Here is a 16,697-nt window from a genome sequence, read left to right as displayed (position 1 = left end):
ACAGATATCACTTGCATCGCACACCATAAGCCAATCGAAAACCACATGGGCCAGGCTCCGAAAAATAATAATTCAAAAGGGACTCATTTGAATGCCAATATGCATCACAAGTCATTGTCAATATCAAATGGGATCCTTATTGGATATCATGAACAAATGGGAGACTTATTGGATATCATCATGAACATGTTTTCCGACCATGACATATATAGCTTAATGTTTCCCTTCGTTTTTCACAATATGCATCACAAGACAACCAACTCCTGCTGATAATATAAAGGAAAAAAAAAATGTCATCCTGCTCCCTAGCCAGATTTTATCCATCATCCATTGAAAAAAAAGGAAATAATACAGGATAAGATACCATTTTTTTTATACTACAGCTTGAGTTTAAAATGATCCAAACTAAATCAAGTGTTGATCCAGTCTTTAAATTGCGATACATTTCAGTTCACTCCATACATAACCTCATCAAAAGCAGAAATAACAAATATTGCGAGTTCTGTGGATCCACATGCCAGGCAAAGTTCCAACCCCATCCGCTAATGTATTATAATGTAACTGACCAAGAGGCATTAAGTTCAATTAGGATTTGCGTTACCTCAAAATCCTGTAAAAGACCTCCCCAATTTATCCGATAAAAAAATCAGGACCGAGCTCAGCTTCTAGTCTATCTGCCATGTTTTTGGTTTCTGTTTTCCTTTTAGTCTAATTCTGTTCAGTTCAAACAATATTCATTAATCACTGTCCCAACTTTCATCAATCTCTTTCTTCTTAAGTTCGCCCATCCTCCTGCCATTTCCACTATTACTGTCGGAGTCATCGTTGCTGCTGCTGCTGAGATAATCGTAAGCAGTGCCTTTTGTTTCCAACAAATCATGTGTATCCTCATCTTCTGATTCCCAAATCCCATCCTCCGAATCTTCATGCATATCATTTGATGGCCTGGTATCTTCATTTTCTATCCATTTGTTTCGTTCATTGCCTCTTGTTCTGAAAGCTTCCTCCTGCCCAACTCTGTTGTTCCTCTGTCTTCGGTTTGGTAGTCTTTCAAGAGTCTCATCTTCACTATTCTCATCACTTTGAATATCAGCTACAGCATCATCCACTTCATCATCATATTCCCACTCGTCGCCTTCTGAATCCCCAGATATCTCAGGATCACTATTCCACTTTCGTGTCTCTGTAGTCCTTAGTCCACCAGAAGCACCACTTGAACCTCTTCCGTGGCCCCTATTCTCTTCTGAACTTCTGCTACTCCAGTCCGATGCCCTGCTTGGCATACCCATGCCATCTTGACTCCAGTACCTTATTCTGGATGATTCCTCTTTCTCTGCTGCTTCCTCCTCTGCCCACTCCTTGTCTGCTGCATCCTCTATTTCTTGAATAAAGCGGTCAAGCTCCTCCTGGTCACTGTCTTCAGAAGGTACATCGGCAGGCTCATCTTGAGGATCATCAATCTCAGATGGGGATGGCCTGTTCCCACGAAATACATATGGAGTTCCTTGTTTCTCATCGATAGCCCTGAAAAAGGTAGCAGCAACTCTCTGAATGCTAGCCATAGAGATTGGATCCTCCGGATTGACACCCTTTCGGCGAAGCTGCTGCTCAATTTTCTTTATGTTCAACTTTTGAGATTCGAGAGCTTGCTCAAATCTTGCTTTGAATAAGGCCTGACATAAAATAACCAGGACAAGAATAGGCAAATATTGATGTCAAAGGTAGATACTACAGTAAAGTTCATTGTAAATTGTACATATTAAATCACTTGAAGAAAATCAAGCTGCATTGCCAATCCACACTTTATCCTAATCGATGTTAAGCCTTTAAGACACTCAATAAGAGACTTTGTTATCGTGACTGATCTAGTGAGTAATCAAAATACATGCAGAGGAACAAAAGCAGAGATACAATTGAGTAGTAGTCCATAAGCATAAAAGATGGATCAACTACATCCAGCGACCAACACAACTGCAATACTTAGGAAGGATTCTGATAAATACAAACTAATATAAGCAAAGAGAGTTACGAGAGGCAGTGGAACATCATGCAATAAAGAGAATGGTGGGTGGCAAAAAAAAATCGGAAGTATCTACAGATGCAAACACAACCAAGACAGTGGTTTTTTGTTAAATCTGTTCTTGCATGTTATCTCCATTATGCCCTTTCCACTTCAAGCATGAGAGATGAGTTCTTAATTGGTTACTGCAACATATCAGATAATCCATATCAATTTTTGAATTAAAATATAACTGCTTCAAATCCACACATTTCCATCGACCAGTGATCTCTAAAAAGGAGAAAAATGATGTATTATCAAAATAGGAGCAATTGCAGCATATATAACTAATGTGTTGGAAATAAAACGAACCTTCCTTTTGGTCAGGGTGTTGACTGGTATCAGATTCTTTGGTTGTCGGTAATTCCTTCCACGAAACATGATAATAGTTTTGACATTGTGTATATTAACCACGATGCCACCACTTAATCTTGCAAGCATGGTTGCCATTTCTTTAATTTTTTCCTTGGGAAAGTTGTCACAGCAAACTTGTACGGTCTCATGGAACTTCCAGTGGAGATGCATGTTTTGAACCACACCTCCAAATACTCCACGAACTCCAACAGGTACATAGTTCCTATTTCTAAAGCCAATCTTCTTATAAGCCTGGAGCTGTTCTGGTGTAAGAACCTCAGGATCATGGCGAGGGGTTGGTAGCTCTGGCAATTCATATTTCTTGAGTTTCTGTAGAAGCAAAGCCACCTTTTTCTTGGCCTAGACAAAAACTTACAGATATTGTCAGTCAACTGGCCACAAACATAACGTTAAGCATAATACACTGATCATGTAAACGAAAGCACCACCCACAGAAGAGGCAGTTATAATATCTACATGGGTCTTTCAACAAAATAAGTGGAGCATTCAAATGTAAACAACATGTTTTTAAATCGCTTAGTACAATAAAAGTACATTCCAATTTAGAATAAAACCCATCAAAAGTATAATCAATACTTACCAAGTAGGAGATTGACATAGCCATATACAACACAATAATATTTTAGAAAAAATAAACCAAAATAAAGACCACTAGTTAGTGGAGAAGGAAAGCAAAAAAAAAAAAAAAGTTTCCATAATGCTTACTCTACGTAAGTTGTATATTATCCGCTCCTCTTCTGTCATTAATTTCTTTCTAATTTTTTTTGCACGTCTGATCTCCCTTAGAGTTTTCCCTGTTTCTCTCCGCATTCTCTTCTCCACCTTGCTCCGCATACTCCTTCCTTTTGTTGTTGACATAAACCGGCACGCACAAGTTGAAATGAAGTGGGAGATGGAAGTGGAGTTCAATTTTCTCATGGACATTAATCGAAATTCATTATTCGACCATGTTTTCAAATATATATCTCCAAACAGGTAATTCCTGCCAAAGATACAAAAACAGACAACAGAGAGAAAAAAAAAGGATTATTAGAAACTGTATTTCCATATAAGACAGACTACTTTGAAATCATGATATAAAGGTACTTATCCACCTCTTTTCTAGGAGAGAAACACTCTTTAAGCAGTGGTAATATAAGCTTTCTATGAGCTCACATGTTGAAGATCAACATTATTCAACAAAACCCATTGGGGTCTCTTTATTGCAAATTTACACACAGAAAGATTTTTCTTTGGGCAATTAAGCATGAAAAAAGAAAAAAAAAAAAGAAAACATAGCCATACATCACACAAGGCTATGTGATGCCAGATGTTAAAAATGGATCATGATCAACAATCAGCACAAAAAACAGAAAAAAATCAAAAGATAATACTAGTCAAAAAGACAAATATCAGATAATACTCCAGGTGTATTCTACCCCCTCATTTTTCTCCTAGGAAACCGGTACAACAAGTTTGCTAGAGTCTCTTAAGTATTTAATGTGCGACAATTAAAGATATTAACATGTCGAACAACAGTTTCATAAGCCAAGAACAATCAGTGTCAGCTCTTTGTTTGTTCATCCATAACAAGAGAAGTATGAGGAGATTGGCAATTACTATAACTTGTCGACCAAGAAATCAAAAGGACGAAGTGTTGACTAAATTCTGCAACACAAAAAAAAAGGAATCTACCTTGAATCCGCCTTTCCCGAGATTTCATCACGGTGCCTCCGACAATACTGATGCCTCCATCGAGACCTGCAAATATATTCCCCAATCATCCAACACGTTTCATCTACGCTAAAAAGGGCATTCTCACAAGAGATCAAATATTTCTGACAGTGACGGACAGAGTCGAATCAGCCGAAGGCAACGAGGGGTTCAGGGATTCCGAGAATTCTTGGAAACGGTAGACGACGGGATCGGTATCGGGAATAGCAACTGGAAGATGATCGAAGAGCACGGCAGCGGCGGCATTCTTTAGCGAGACGCTGCCGCTGACGCTGGCACCGATACTGCCGTCAGTCGACGAGGAGAACCGCCGGGATCGGAGGAGGAAGCGGCTGAGGAGCGGAGCGGCGGAACGCTGCATCGCCGCCGTCTCGTTCTTGGCTCGACTTATTTGGTCGAGGGCTGCGAAACCCTCCCCTAAACCCCGAGGAGAGCGACGCACGGGCAGCGAGGCCAAATTAACCTGACCCTGACCAGACCTTAAGTCGTTACCAAATTGACCTGACTCGGACCCGATCGTCGTCATTTGACCGGCTCATATGGATTTGTCTAATCCTTCGCACCGCCTTCAGATGGTGAACTTAATTCGCATCAGGAAAAATCTACTCCATTTCTTTATTATGGAGTCACGTCACGAAATATAGAATGGAATAATTCTGTCGAGGAGGAGGCCGTCTTGCCGACTCCAAATGGCACATCTTACATCAATCTGATATAATTACGAGTAATTCCTGTGCATGATTATTTGAATCGCTTTATGCCTTTTTCTTCCACCTGTAAACTCACTCTTATAATTAGACCCCAAGAGAGAGAGAGAGAGGAGCGAGGCCCATTTGTTCCTATTGAAGCCCCACGCCGACTCTACCCCCATCGCCTCGTCGCCAAGGAAGAAGAGCCGCAAATATGGCAATGTCTGGAGGCCTAAACTTCGCTGTACTCCCCCCTCCTGTCTGCATCTCCGTCCGGCCTAGGTCGGTAGTGGCTTTGGCGGCGGCGGAAGGGACGCCGGAGACGGCGGAGAGGAGGGCGAGGAGCCTGTACCAGGTGCTGAGGGTCCGAGAGACGGCGACGGCGGGGGAGATCAAGGCGGCGTACCGGTCCATGGCGAAGCGATTCCACCCGGACGTGACTGCGGGCCGGGGAGGGGACGACTTCGTGGAGATCCGCCGCGCGTACGAGGCGCTGTCGGACCCGGCGGCGAGGGCGCGGTACGACTTATCGATCGGGAGGTGGCGCCAGGGGGCGTGCGGCCTCTCAGGGAGGTGGGAGACGGACCAGTGTTGGTAACCGCTGTTGCATCGAGGAGTCGACACCTTGTTGCTCTTCAATAAAAACTAGGATAAACGGTACTGATGACGGCTGATTTCGTCATCATAACAAAACCACCAAAAGAACCGACTCGAAGTCACACATCTTCTGGGATTATAATTGTGCATTAGGAACCTAAAAATGAAGCAGAAGAAACACAATGAATGGCTGGACCATTTATAATCTACACAGTACATGGCCCTTCCATGGGCCAATATCGTCAAGCATCTCTCTCTTCTTTTATCTTCTGTACATGACCCTAACAGATGAACAGATGATGGTGGGTCAAAGAAAGAGATCACTTACAGGTCGTGAGTACAGAATTTATAACATGCATCAACAGACGGACGCTGGCTGCTTCAGAGGCACTGGATGTTGGAAATGCCATTTGGTGGCCCAACATGTTGTAGACTTGCTCAAATATTGGCCTTACATGCTGCGCGATCATCGGGTCAGCCGGGTTGATTGCAACGGCAACGTCTGTCATCCAGCTGACTTTTCTCGATGTCTCATGACCGATATCACATGCTAGTTGCTGCACAAGTGCTAAAAGGACTCCTTGACTCAAAGGGAGCGGCTGCCCCGTGGAACAAATCACCCGCAAATCAACCTACAAGATAACGCGAGCATGAGCAAAGAAAAGAGGATAAGAAGCGGGGATAGTTGAGACAGAAAATAACAACATTAGAGAAATGAGAAATTTCGATCGATAAGAAATGCTGAGGCAGAAGAAAAAAAAAACAAGGTCCAAATTGAACCATCTCCATAATTGAGTTTTGTATAAGGCCAGTACCTGTGTGCATAGCCAAGATACGATCGACACATCACTTCTTTGAAGTGCCATCGTGAATGCCTCCTCGTACTTCCGCTCGGATATCAATCTCGACAGCTCCTTTGTTGGATCTAGTGGTACCCCCACCTGCTGGACAGATAAGGCCTGATGTGGGTCAATTTCAAGTATCTTTGAGTCAAGCAGACTTCCAAGAAACACAGCGATCTAAGTACAACTACAGAGGAGGATGATTTACAACACAAATATAAGTCTCAATGTAAGAATTACTAAATGGAACCTGGAATTGATGTTTTACCATCTCAGGAAGGCCAACCGAAGGGCCATTTGCTTGCTGCACAGCAAGAGGATCTAATGCCTTTGTGTTTCCTGCAGCAAAAAGCCCCAAAAGCTTGCGCTGACCATCAATTAATTCAGTGGTGAGATTTTGGGTAATTGATGAAGCAGAATTGATTGCGTCCTGCATATAGGAATAAACAATTTACTGCAAAGAAAATGATTTACATTGCAGATAATGAATATCACACCATAGCAAAGGATGCATCAGATCATAACAATGAAGCCAAAGATTGTAAAGCACTTACCCTCAAAGTAAGTGCTAATGAACTATTTGCCACCTCAAGCTGCTGCAGAGCAGCAGCAGTGTGTTCACTCATTCCCTTCTTGAATACATTTCCCACTTGCTCAGACATTGTTTTACAAGAGTGCTCAAATGCCGGAACCACTGATGATTCCAAACAAGACCTCAAGGCATCCTGCATTCAGGTAAGAGACACAAGTCGTAAGAACAAACAGGATTCTGCAGACAGATAAGGTTGGCACCAAGTATTCAGAAAGAACAAAAAAGATCAGTACCAAATTAAATAACAAACAACATGTATCCTATCAGTAACCTATTATTTGTGTTGTCTTAACATCAACATATGAGGACCACATATTTCTTAAACAGCAACACTGAGAGTACCTACAGCTTGCGGGTAGGTTAGATAAGAGCCTATCTATATGAAAAGAATGAAACAATGTTTTTCATCAGAAAGATTACTAATTTGATGCAGCATTAAGAGGTCAACCATAGGAAAAGCTTTATTGGCAATCTTTCATACCTCAAGAACTTGCTTCCCAGAAGTTTGGAACTGCGTTTGGATTTGTCTTGCAACTGTAGCTTCAAGTTTAGAACTGATGGACTTCTCCAACTGGTTCACTGACTTATCACCAACACCCTTCTGAGATGAGAACATGACATGTTAGATAAAGGTAACAGATTTTAGCCAAAATGATAACCACAAAGTCAAACAAAAACCTGAAATGACTCGGCAATAGCTGAAGAAATAATAGGTGTAATTGCACGCGCAACAGTTGACCCTATTACAGAAAGTTCTTTCTTCGCTGCCTTCTCTAAAATGGTTGGCAAGTCCTTGTTCACATGGTTGGTTATTAGATTTGTCATCTGCTGGACACGGTCCTTCTCAAACTTCTCATATTTGGCATTTTCTTCTTGGATACGGGCCCACACAGCCTCTAAATTGGCCTTGATGATCTTCTCCATGCTCCGACTTAATGTGGTCTCCACCCTCTTGCCTTCCTTTGCTACTGATGCAGACACCATTAGACTCATCTGCTTTTGCATTTCCTTTTGCATACTTATAATCTGCAAAGAACCCATCAATTAAGTTGACGACTACACGATAAATGCAAAAGGTGTGGAAGTGAAAAATGCAAACAGCAAAAACAGTCTCTCTAAGTTTGTCCAATAATAGAAAATGGCATTCTTTCTTAGGTTTTAGCAAGCAAAAATCTGATTGTTAGATATCAGTTGGAAGAGAAACTTTAATAGTATTAATAAGTTCGACAGTAGGAATATGCATAGGGTATCAGTTCAGTTTTTTAGAGTAAGCCTAGACCTAGAACATGGATACATAGGCTACAAGCCTACAAAAAGAGTTGCTTCTAGAATTGGCCGCTTAGAACTACAAAGTCAAGTGCATGGCACCATGCCGCTAAATTATATTATGATACCAACTCTCAGTCACCTTCAACAATCAACCAAACTTAATAGAGAAGAAGATATATTGAAGTACTGTTAACAAGTATATCCATGTACTATGTCCTCTTCAGGAATTCATGCCTCTGTACTTAATTCTTCATTATCACAACCTTCCAGTAAAAATATGAACTCTATTGGCAGTATCACATATAACTCCTACATATTTTTCAGTAACATTAAACTAAGAAAAACAACAAATTCCAACAAATAAAACCCTTACGCATATTTTTACTGAAGTATGAAGATTGCAACTTCTTATAGCATCATAAACAAAGTATTAAATTCTTAAACATGTGTTCTGTGGAAGCACTCCTCAATGAATTAAAACAGTAAACTGCTAAATGGCGATCGACTTGTGTGTCACAAACACAAAACACAAAACACATTATCCAACAAATGGAGTGCATAGACCAATAGCTTATGAGATAGCAGATGTTAAAAACTAATATGGAACCGTCAATAACCCTTAAAATGAAAGCAAAGAATAATTTACTGGTTGTGCTCTACATACAAATGACAGTTTTAGCACACAAGAACCTAAGTTCTCAATGTAGAGGGAGGGAGGGGAAGATCTCAAGATTGATGCCCCAAGTATCATGGTGGCACTGGCTACTATACACTCAGTACTCAGCTGATAATACATATCGGCAAGGATAATAAAATATTCAAACGATCAGGTCAATTTCAGGGACTGATTCAATGCTTCGGAATTTCAGAATGGAAAATGGAGAGGACCGGGTTGGATCAGCAAGCCCAAATTGCTGGACATGCATTTTGACTGAACAGTAATTAAAAAATTTAAAATATAAATCAAATATAGTATACTTGTCCAATCTACTTCTCGACAGCATACAGTTCCAGTCAATCAGTTGGTGAGAATTTGGTCGGGCACAGTTCAGTGGAGGCATTGTTGAGGCCATGAAGACCACATACTCAAGCACATCCTCAACAGCCAGAATCAGATAAAGATACTACTAGGAATTGACCAATCTGAAGTAAGCCAATTTTGTACAATGCGGCCATTCCTTGACCTTGATCCATCAAGCCGAAGAAGCAAATATGCTCAAATTGGCCATTGCCAATCTGCTTCGTTTCTGGACTCATCTAAACAATTTTGATATAACACATAAATATCAGCCAATTAATGCCAGAACAGGAAATACAAACGCAGACCAGCACATCAATCCCTATCGAGAAAAATCTCCAAACAAACAGTATCAGACACATTTAAATGAGAAGAAACATCTTAAAAAATGAAATAAAACTTTCACCTGGTTCACAGTTTCCTGCAGAGCAGGAATTTCAGAAAAAGCAGCATCAGCTGGAGGAGCACCTGTACTGCTCCCTGGTTCGTTAAAAGATTCGGTAGAATTAAAAGGGCTTGATGAAGGTGATGAAGGGCTGAATCTTTGGGAAGTCTTTTCTATTTGTTTCTTCCCACTGGCAGCTAAAGGAGATTGAGATGCTGCCATTACAGCAGATCCTGTCACCTCTTCTGTTGTATTTTTCATGCCATCTCGAATTTTTGCCTCAAAAGTGCTTGGTAGATGTTTCTTTGACTGGGAAATTGCATTGTCCTCACCTGGGCGAGTTTCTTCCAGAGTTCCTTTTACAGTAGAGCACTCATTTTCCATCCTTAAGTCAGCTATTGAAGTCTGGGGGGAGATTTCCTTATCCTCAGCAGCAAAATCTTCAGGCACTTTCTGCGAATCAAATTCCTGCAGACCTGGTTTATCCTCACCCACTACTTTTACTTCCAGTTCAGCACATTCTATGTCATCACAAGTGGTCATATCTTGAGCCTTCACTTCCTTGATGGATCTTTTATTGGCATGGCTGCTTTCTGAAGAAGACATAGCACCTGACAAAATTTCTGCGGGGGTTACCAGGTGAGTTGAGTTGCCACCAAGCTTAAACATCAAACGAGGATTAGATAACATGGAGAGATCATTCTGTCCAGCTTTAGATTCATCCTTCAGTGTGCTTCCTTCTGTCATAGGAACATCAAGTGCACTTTCAATGAAAGAATCCACTCTCCTGTCAACTGAATACTCTGAAATTGACTGATCCATTTCACAACCACCAATTGATGGTGCGTCCTCAGATTTTTCAGAGCTCTTCAGGTCAGGTAAAGTTCCTGCAAAATCTGCACTCAGAGCTGGAGGAACTGGTGTAACATGCAATGCATCAACATCTACACTCGGAGCTGGAGGAGCACTGGGCTGAACTTCAAAACTTGATTCAGACAACTCAAGGGTACTGGTGCCTACAGTAGAAACTTTTGTTACAGCTTGTGAAGCTGCAGGTGCCCTGTCAATGCTGCTATTGGTAAGATGGGTTTTTGGTGAAGTATTTTCTGTAGAAAAATCATTGACAGAAAGTCCACAGGATGGTTCTGGAACAGCGAGTCCTTCGATACCACGTGTCTCAACAACATGAGATAAATGATCCCTTTCCAACCCAGCACTAGCAGTTGGTGGTGGTAGACATTGAATTAAATCCAGAGCATACTGCTGTATAGCCTGTGTCTGGACACAGTAGACTTGGACCACCTGTTCTCCATCAGGAAGGCAATCATGTGTTCCAGTAAGACTCAAAATTGGCATTGCAACGGTAAAGTCTGCTATATAATCCATGCGTGTAGAAGAAGGATATGGACCATAGTCAACATGCACTGCATAAATAGCATTCTTCTTTGCATTGGCAATAACAATAAGGCTTGGTTGAGGCAAAACTACTATTTGATTGAAAAATGCCTCTTCAGTACGAGATTCTAAGGAACTTCTCAAGTCCAAGGTCTGAGTGCACCGCCATGATTCAGAATCGGTCGGCAATAGCCAACCTTCTTCACCAGCAGAAGCCCAAATTTTCACTTCTCGGCTCAAAGGCCCCTGCAACATAACATTATACAGTTCAAAATGTCATAATAAAGGAAGGCATCAAAGAAGAAAGGATGTTATTAATGAAAGGAGGGTGGAATAAAGAATAAGACATTACTCATGACATTGAAATGCATTAAAAGCCAATAAACTAAAATTAGGATCATCATCAATACATTCAGAAGCACATCATATGAATTTGGCATAAAGGATAACATCTGAGAAATAAAAAAATATTCATGCAAAAGAAAATCTGTGGCAAAATGCAACTTAAAAGAAGGTTAAAGCATGCATACTGCTGTAATGAGATTGATGTGATCAGGGCAATGAGGTGATGTCATGAATGCCACTGAGTTAACAGGATGACCATCATGTGGCTTGAACATGGCAAGGGGCACTACTTTACGATCATCCCAGATCATAACCTGTAGCAGAATCAGATAACCAAATCATCAAACAAATATACCATAAATAAAAACAAGATTCTAGAACACCATAAGTATTAAATGATATATTAACATAAATATTAATGCTTCATAAACAAATAAACACCTCATACTTCTCTACACAGAAGAATTCAAAAAGAAACAAAAGTTTTAAGTTGGCTTTAAGTCCAGTAATATGTGTCTGTCATCATAAAATAATAACATTTGACAACAAGGCAATTAAAGGAAAATGTTAATAAATAAGAGTAGAATTTCTTGTGTTTTTTATACATCAGAATGAAAGGCAATATGTTTTCCTTTTTACATCTTCCTGTCAGAAAAAGACAGCATCCATCTGGGTGAAGTTTGAGGATACTCGGGTTTCATAGAAATACTTTGCTCTATACAGGCAGTGAAATTCTATTCAATTCACCAAGTATATAGCATTAAAATGGAGAAAATATCAAATGATTTCCCGAGGAAAATGTTTCATAACATGTACACTGGATTATCAATATCAAAGAACTAAAAACAGCTGGACATCAGCATCTTAGTAGAGCAAGAGCAACCACTGATGCAAGAACACTGATGTGTTTACTAAACATATGCTGTCAATGATAAAAAAGAATTTGAAAGAGTTGGCACATCGAATACAGACATGAGAAAGAGGCCCTTGCCAACACTAGCTGGCCGATTCTCTCCTGCAAGAAAGACACCACAAGATTTCTGATTTTTCTTATAACATGCATATGCATACCTCACAAGTTAGAATAATGCATTGCTTTTTGGTGTCAAAACAAGCCATTGCAGGTTAGACAACCATATGAAATATTTACTTAATGAATACATGTTCACCACATAAAAAATGGAATAATTTTTAATAATCAAGCAGTTAAATAGGCATGAGTACAAACTGTTCCATCTTTTGATGCTGATACTAAACGAGTGATCATCCACTGGGATATGGACAGATCTGTCACTTCTCCATCATGTTTACCAGTAATTTGCACTCCATCAATCAACTTCTCAACATGGCATTTGAGAGGTTCCTCTGCTAAAAATTCTTTTCCTCTTCCAACTTTATTTATGTCAATTTTCAAGACCCAATTTCCAACTCCAACAAACAATATTTCCTGCAAAAAGTAAAATGGAAAATTGAACTATGAGCTTCATAGAAAACACCAACAAGTAACATAATAGGACTATCAGAAGTACCAAACCATGGATCCTTATATCAATAAATCAAAAGGTACCAGAAATGTACTTTGTAAATACAGTTAGGCCAAAGGAGTTCATGCATACATAAAAGGTCACTTTACTTGTTTGTGGGAATGCCAACATATTCGTGGATGATGTGATTCTCCCTGTCCTACAATCTGAATAGCCATTATGATTTTTCCTGTTATCTGCGGCTTGTTTTCCTCATCAGGCGCTTCATTGATCTTCCACACGAATATTCTCCCATCAATACTTGCACTGCAATGAACAAACGAGTAGGATGTCAAAGCAACAGGAAGAACAACAAAAGGCGTACAATAAAATCAAATAGTAGCAAAAGTACCTGGCTAAGAAGTGCACATCTTCAGCAAAGAAAGCCATGTCAGTGACCCTCTAGAGAAATGCAACTTTAATTAATACAAAAATGTCAACAAATACATAAAAGAACAGACTGTGACAAAGAGAGCTTCAGATTGTGCTTCAAAAGTGTCACAGGAACTCAGGAAGAAAGGAACATCTTGGCTTATTGTAAAATTACAACTAAGTATAAAGAGAGAACCTATAGTAGTTTCTCCCTAATAGAGAAGTGTCAAAATTGACTATGAATAATAAATGATAACAAAGAATCTGTACTTAAACATCAGTAGATTAAAAAAGATTCATATTTGCAAACCATATTGTGTTGTTACATTAATGGGCACATGTCAAAACTCAAAATATTATGCAAAAAAAAAAGAATAATATACAACAATTAGAACATAAGCAAAGTATGATTATTATAGTCATGAATGGCAAAATCATTATTGGCAAAATCAGGTACATTCAATCTACATGAATTTACCAATTAACATTTTTCTTAAAAACAAAACTCCAAACAAACGAATCTCCAAGAAAACAAAACCTACAATGCACTTAATCATTTAAATGTTTTCATTTCGTTAATTGTAACATAATCTTTCTTCCAATTTCCCACTAACAAAATAGAATCTGCAGATATCTAACTACAACAAACAAATAATTGAAAACCAGAACACCATTTGTTAAGTTCCATAAGTAATAATGAGGCATACTAGCACCTACAGTTCAATAAACCCCAAAAAAAAACAAAGTTTAATTATATCAAACCAGAGTATAACTCCAGAGTGATCTATAACATTATCATATGAAGAGCAAACCTACTGATGTCATGAACAAAAGTTGACAAAATGAACTGCTTGTTTATATAACATGCTCAACATCTGAAGAACTTTGAGGGATCCAGTTGTGGTTTTTCCATTTGTTAATTGAATCAGAAAAAGTATGTACTTTCCTCAAGTAACTAAGATAGCATCAATAAACTAACATCAAGCACAATAAAACCAACAGCAACATCCATCTTGGTAACCATCTTCCACGAAGATGAAGGTCAAAGCCTATACACCATACTTTCATTAACTGGGGGGTAGTAAAAATTATTTAAGATCGAAAAACAAAATGTAAGATTTACTTTGGATCCAATGCATAAATGACTTGCCACTTGGCAGCCAAAACTAGTTTATGTTAGAAATCTGCAATGGTTAACAAATTAAGCTCCTTAGGTATCAGCAACTTTTTGTACCTCCAAAAACCCAGCTCAATCAGCTTGTTAAGAAGCAACCAGTAGTTAAGAGTAACATCATCGGCATCAAATGCTACATAACATCCCAAAGTTATTTACAGCTGAGAGTCCTGGGCTAAACAAATACTAAATAACAATTCGCCCTATAGGCAACAATGTGAAAGCTACATCGAAAAAGAACAAAATATCCAAAGAAGTCACTCCAGTCACATAAACATAAATCCTACAACCGTCATATTGTCTTAATAGAGAAATAAACAAGACAGAACATACACTTAGGTCAAAGAAATTCGTCAATGAAACACAGAAAAGCTTAAAAATCTAACTGCCATTTCTAAATATCGAACCTGAGAATGCCCCTTGAGCAATGATCTCAGAGCTGTGTTGATATTGAGCACCCGGATAGCACCAAGCTTAAGGCCATAGCATATATAGTTCCGGTTGACTGCGATCTGGCGGCCCAAAACAAGCCCAGGGTCCGAGATATATTTGGTGATCGGCGTTACCTCGAGCTGTGGCGGCTGCAACTCTCCCGGTAGTCTCAAATCCACATCGTAGACCACCCTTTCTCCGGAACCAAGAAGCCGTCCTCTTGGCAACTTATTGCTTGGCATCCTCACCGGTGTTGGCTGAACCAGAGCCGCTGGCGGAGCCGACGGAACGGGATGGAGAATGGCGGTCGCGGTTGCGGAAGGGGACAGGAAGTCCGATGGCGTGGAGGAAGGGAGCGGCAACGAAACGGGGGATTCCAGGTGGGCAGGAGGATTCAGGAGGGCCATGAGGCGAGCGCCGGGATTGGAGTTGGGGCTAGGACTAGGGTTAGGTGTGGGATTAGGATTGGTGAGCTGGGGAGAGGCGGCGGTGGGGGAATAAATGGCGGGGGGACGGTGGAGGGGCTCCTGCGGATAGTGGAGGAAGGGGTGGTGGTGGAACGGCGGGGTGGCCGGTGGGTAGGAGAATGCCCCAGGGAGAGGCGGTGTGGGGTACGATGACGGAGGCGCGGGGTAGGCGGAAGGAAGATGGAAAGGCGGCCGGGGGTTGGAGCCGGGGCTAGGGCCGGCGTTGGGGGGCTTGAAGACCGCCTGCGCCTCGTAATTTCCCGACGTGTTGGGACTCCCGGCGGGAGACGCCATCAACGTTGGCGGAAGAAGGCGACGGAAAGACTAGGGTTTGGTCTATCGTACGCCGAGGTGGGGGGAGCGGCGTACGTTAACGGAGATCTCAGCGGGGGAGGAGGCTCGAGATTGGAGAAGACGAGGGGCCAAAAAGGAATGAACCTTTTGTACTCTTTGGTGCCTAAAAAGTTTTTAAGATAGAGAGATTATTTCTTCTAATGGTTTCCGCTAAGAGAGTCAGCAAGCGAATGAATAGACCCAATGTCAAACGAGCTGGTCCAATATCGATAACTAAGTCCGAGTCTGTTCTTGTCCTGTCGGTTAATTTGGGCTCGGTACTGATGCCTCGGTCTCCTCTTCTCTAGTTTTAAAGGGGGTTTCGGAACCCCCGACCGCTAAGTCGAACCAAGAACGCGACGGGGGAGAGATGCTCCGATCCTCCGCAAGCTCCCTCCTCCGACCCCGGCGGTTCTCCTCCCTTGCTGACGGAAGCTTCGGCGGAGACGCCAGCAGCAGCGTCTCGGAAAAGATTGCCGTCGCCGTGCTATTCGAGCGGCTTCCAGTTGTCATCCCCAAGACGGATCCCGTCGTCTACGCCGTCCAAGAATTATCGTAAGCTCTGACCCCTTCGTTGCCGTTGTCTGGGTTGATTCGGTCTGTTTCTGTTCGAAGGTTTCGATCTATAATGATCATGAGACTACGGTCATTGTTTCTGTTTGTCATAGCATCATTGCATTTTTCTGTTGCCCTTTTAGCATAATCCGGATGCGAATAGATAGATTTTGTTGCATGACTGTGAAATATAGATTGCAGGTTTCTATGGAGGTAGCAGGTATCGTCGGAGGTACCCTGATGAGGTCCTGGGAAAGGCGAATGCAAGGTAGAGTTGGTTTTTCTTTTTTTCTTTTTTTTTTTTCGGTCCACAGAAATTAGTCTGCACTTTGTGGATTTGATTTCTTGATTGAAAATAATCCTGTATGAGGAAAAAATTACTCCTTAATTAATTTTTTTTGTGATGTTTATGGACGAACGAAGGGCTGATGGTGATGCTGTCCACCTTAGCTTATTCAACCATTATTTGACATGTTAATTTTCTAAATTGTTGAAGCCTCAAAGACAAATAGGTTAAGATAAATAATTTACCTTCATCCACAAGTGTCATCGGCTCATTGTT

General features: G+C 40.9%; 3 protein-coding genes across 5 annotated transcripts; 1 reads left to right on the top strand and 2 right to left on the bottom strand.

Moving 5' to 3' along the window:
• Positions 1–306: 306 nt before the first annotated feature.
• On the bottom strand, positions 307–5,442 carry LOC135593361 (CRM-domain containing factor CFM9, mitochondrial-like). Its single transcript, XM_065083337.1, has 5 exons — positions 4,267–5,442; positions 4,109–4,174; positions 3,140–3,416; positions 2,372–2,773; positions 307–1,673 (listed from the first exon to the last, which is right to left on the bottom strand). The coding sequence occupies exons 1-5, from the start codon at positions 4,671–4,673 to the stop codon at positions 738–740; spliced, it is 2,088 nt and encodes a 695-aa protein (XP_064939409.1). The 5' UTR covers positions 4,674–5,442; the 3' UTR covers positions 307–737.
• Positions 5,051–5,434, top strand: LOC103998456 (chaperone protein dnaJ 11, chloroplastic-like). Its single transcript, XM_009419938.3, has one exon. It carries the CDS (start codon positions 5,051–5,053, stop codon positions 5,432–5,434), a length of 384 nt encoding a protein of 127 aa, XP_009418213.2.
• A 155-nt stretch (positions 5,443–5,597) lies between the features above and the next one.
• LOC103998441 (enhancer of mRNA-decapping protein 4) lies at positions 5,598–15,696 on the bottom strand. Of its 3 annotated transcripts, none has more exons than XM_009419916.3 (12): positions 14,756–15,696; positions 13,155–13,204; positions 12,913–13,069; positions 12,508–12,726; positions 11,465–11,593; positions 9,561–11,180; positions 7,546–7,893; positions 7,349–7,468; positions 6,830–7,000; positions 6,544–6,705; positions 6,249–6,392; positions 5,598–6,065 (listed from the first exon to the last, which is right to left on the bottom strand). In XM_009419916.3, the coding sequence occupies exons 1-12, from the start codon at positions 15,539–15,541 to the stop codon at positions 5,754–5,756; spliced, it is 4,218 nt and encodes a 1,405-aa protein (XP_009418191.2). In that variant the 5' UTR covers positions 15,542–15,696; the 3' UTR covers positions 5,598–5,753. The 3 variants fall into 3 exon arrangements, with proteins under 3 accessions (XP_009418191.2, XP_009418192.2, XP_009418193.2); XM_009419917.3 differs by having other exon boundaries at positions 6,249–6,377; XM_009419918.3 differs by having other exon boundaries at positions 6,249–6,374.
• Positions 15,697–16,697: the final 1,001 nt, after the last annotated feature.

This window comes from Musa acuminata, chromosome BXJ1-9 (assembly GCF_036884655.1).
Source record: "Musa acuminata AAA Group cultivar baxijiao chromosome BXJ1-9, Cavendish_Baxijiao_AAA, whole genome shotgun sequence".
NCBI lineage: Eukaryota > Viridiplantae > Streptophyta > Magnoliopsida > Zingiberales > Musaceae > Musa > Musa acuminata.
Note: the sequence above shows the minus strand (reverse complement) of the source record. Positions and strands in the feature narration are given on the sequence as shown.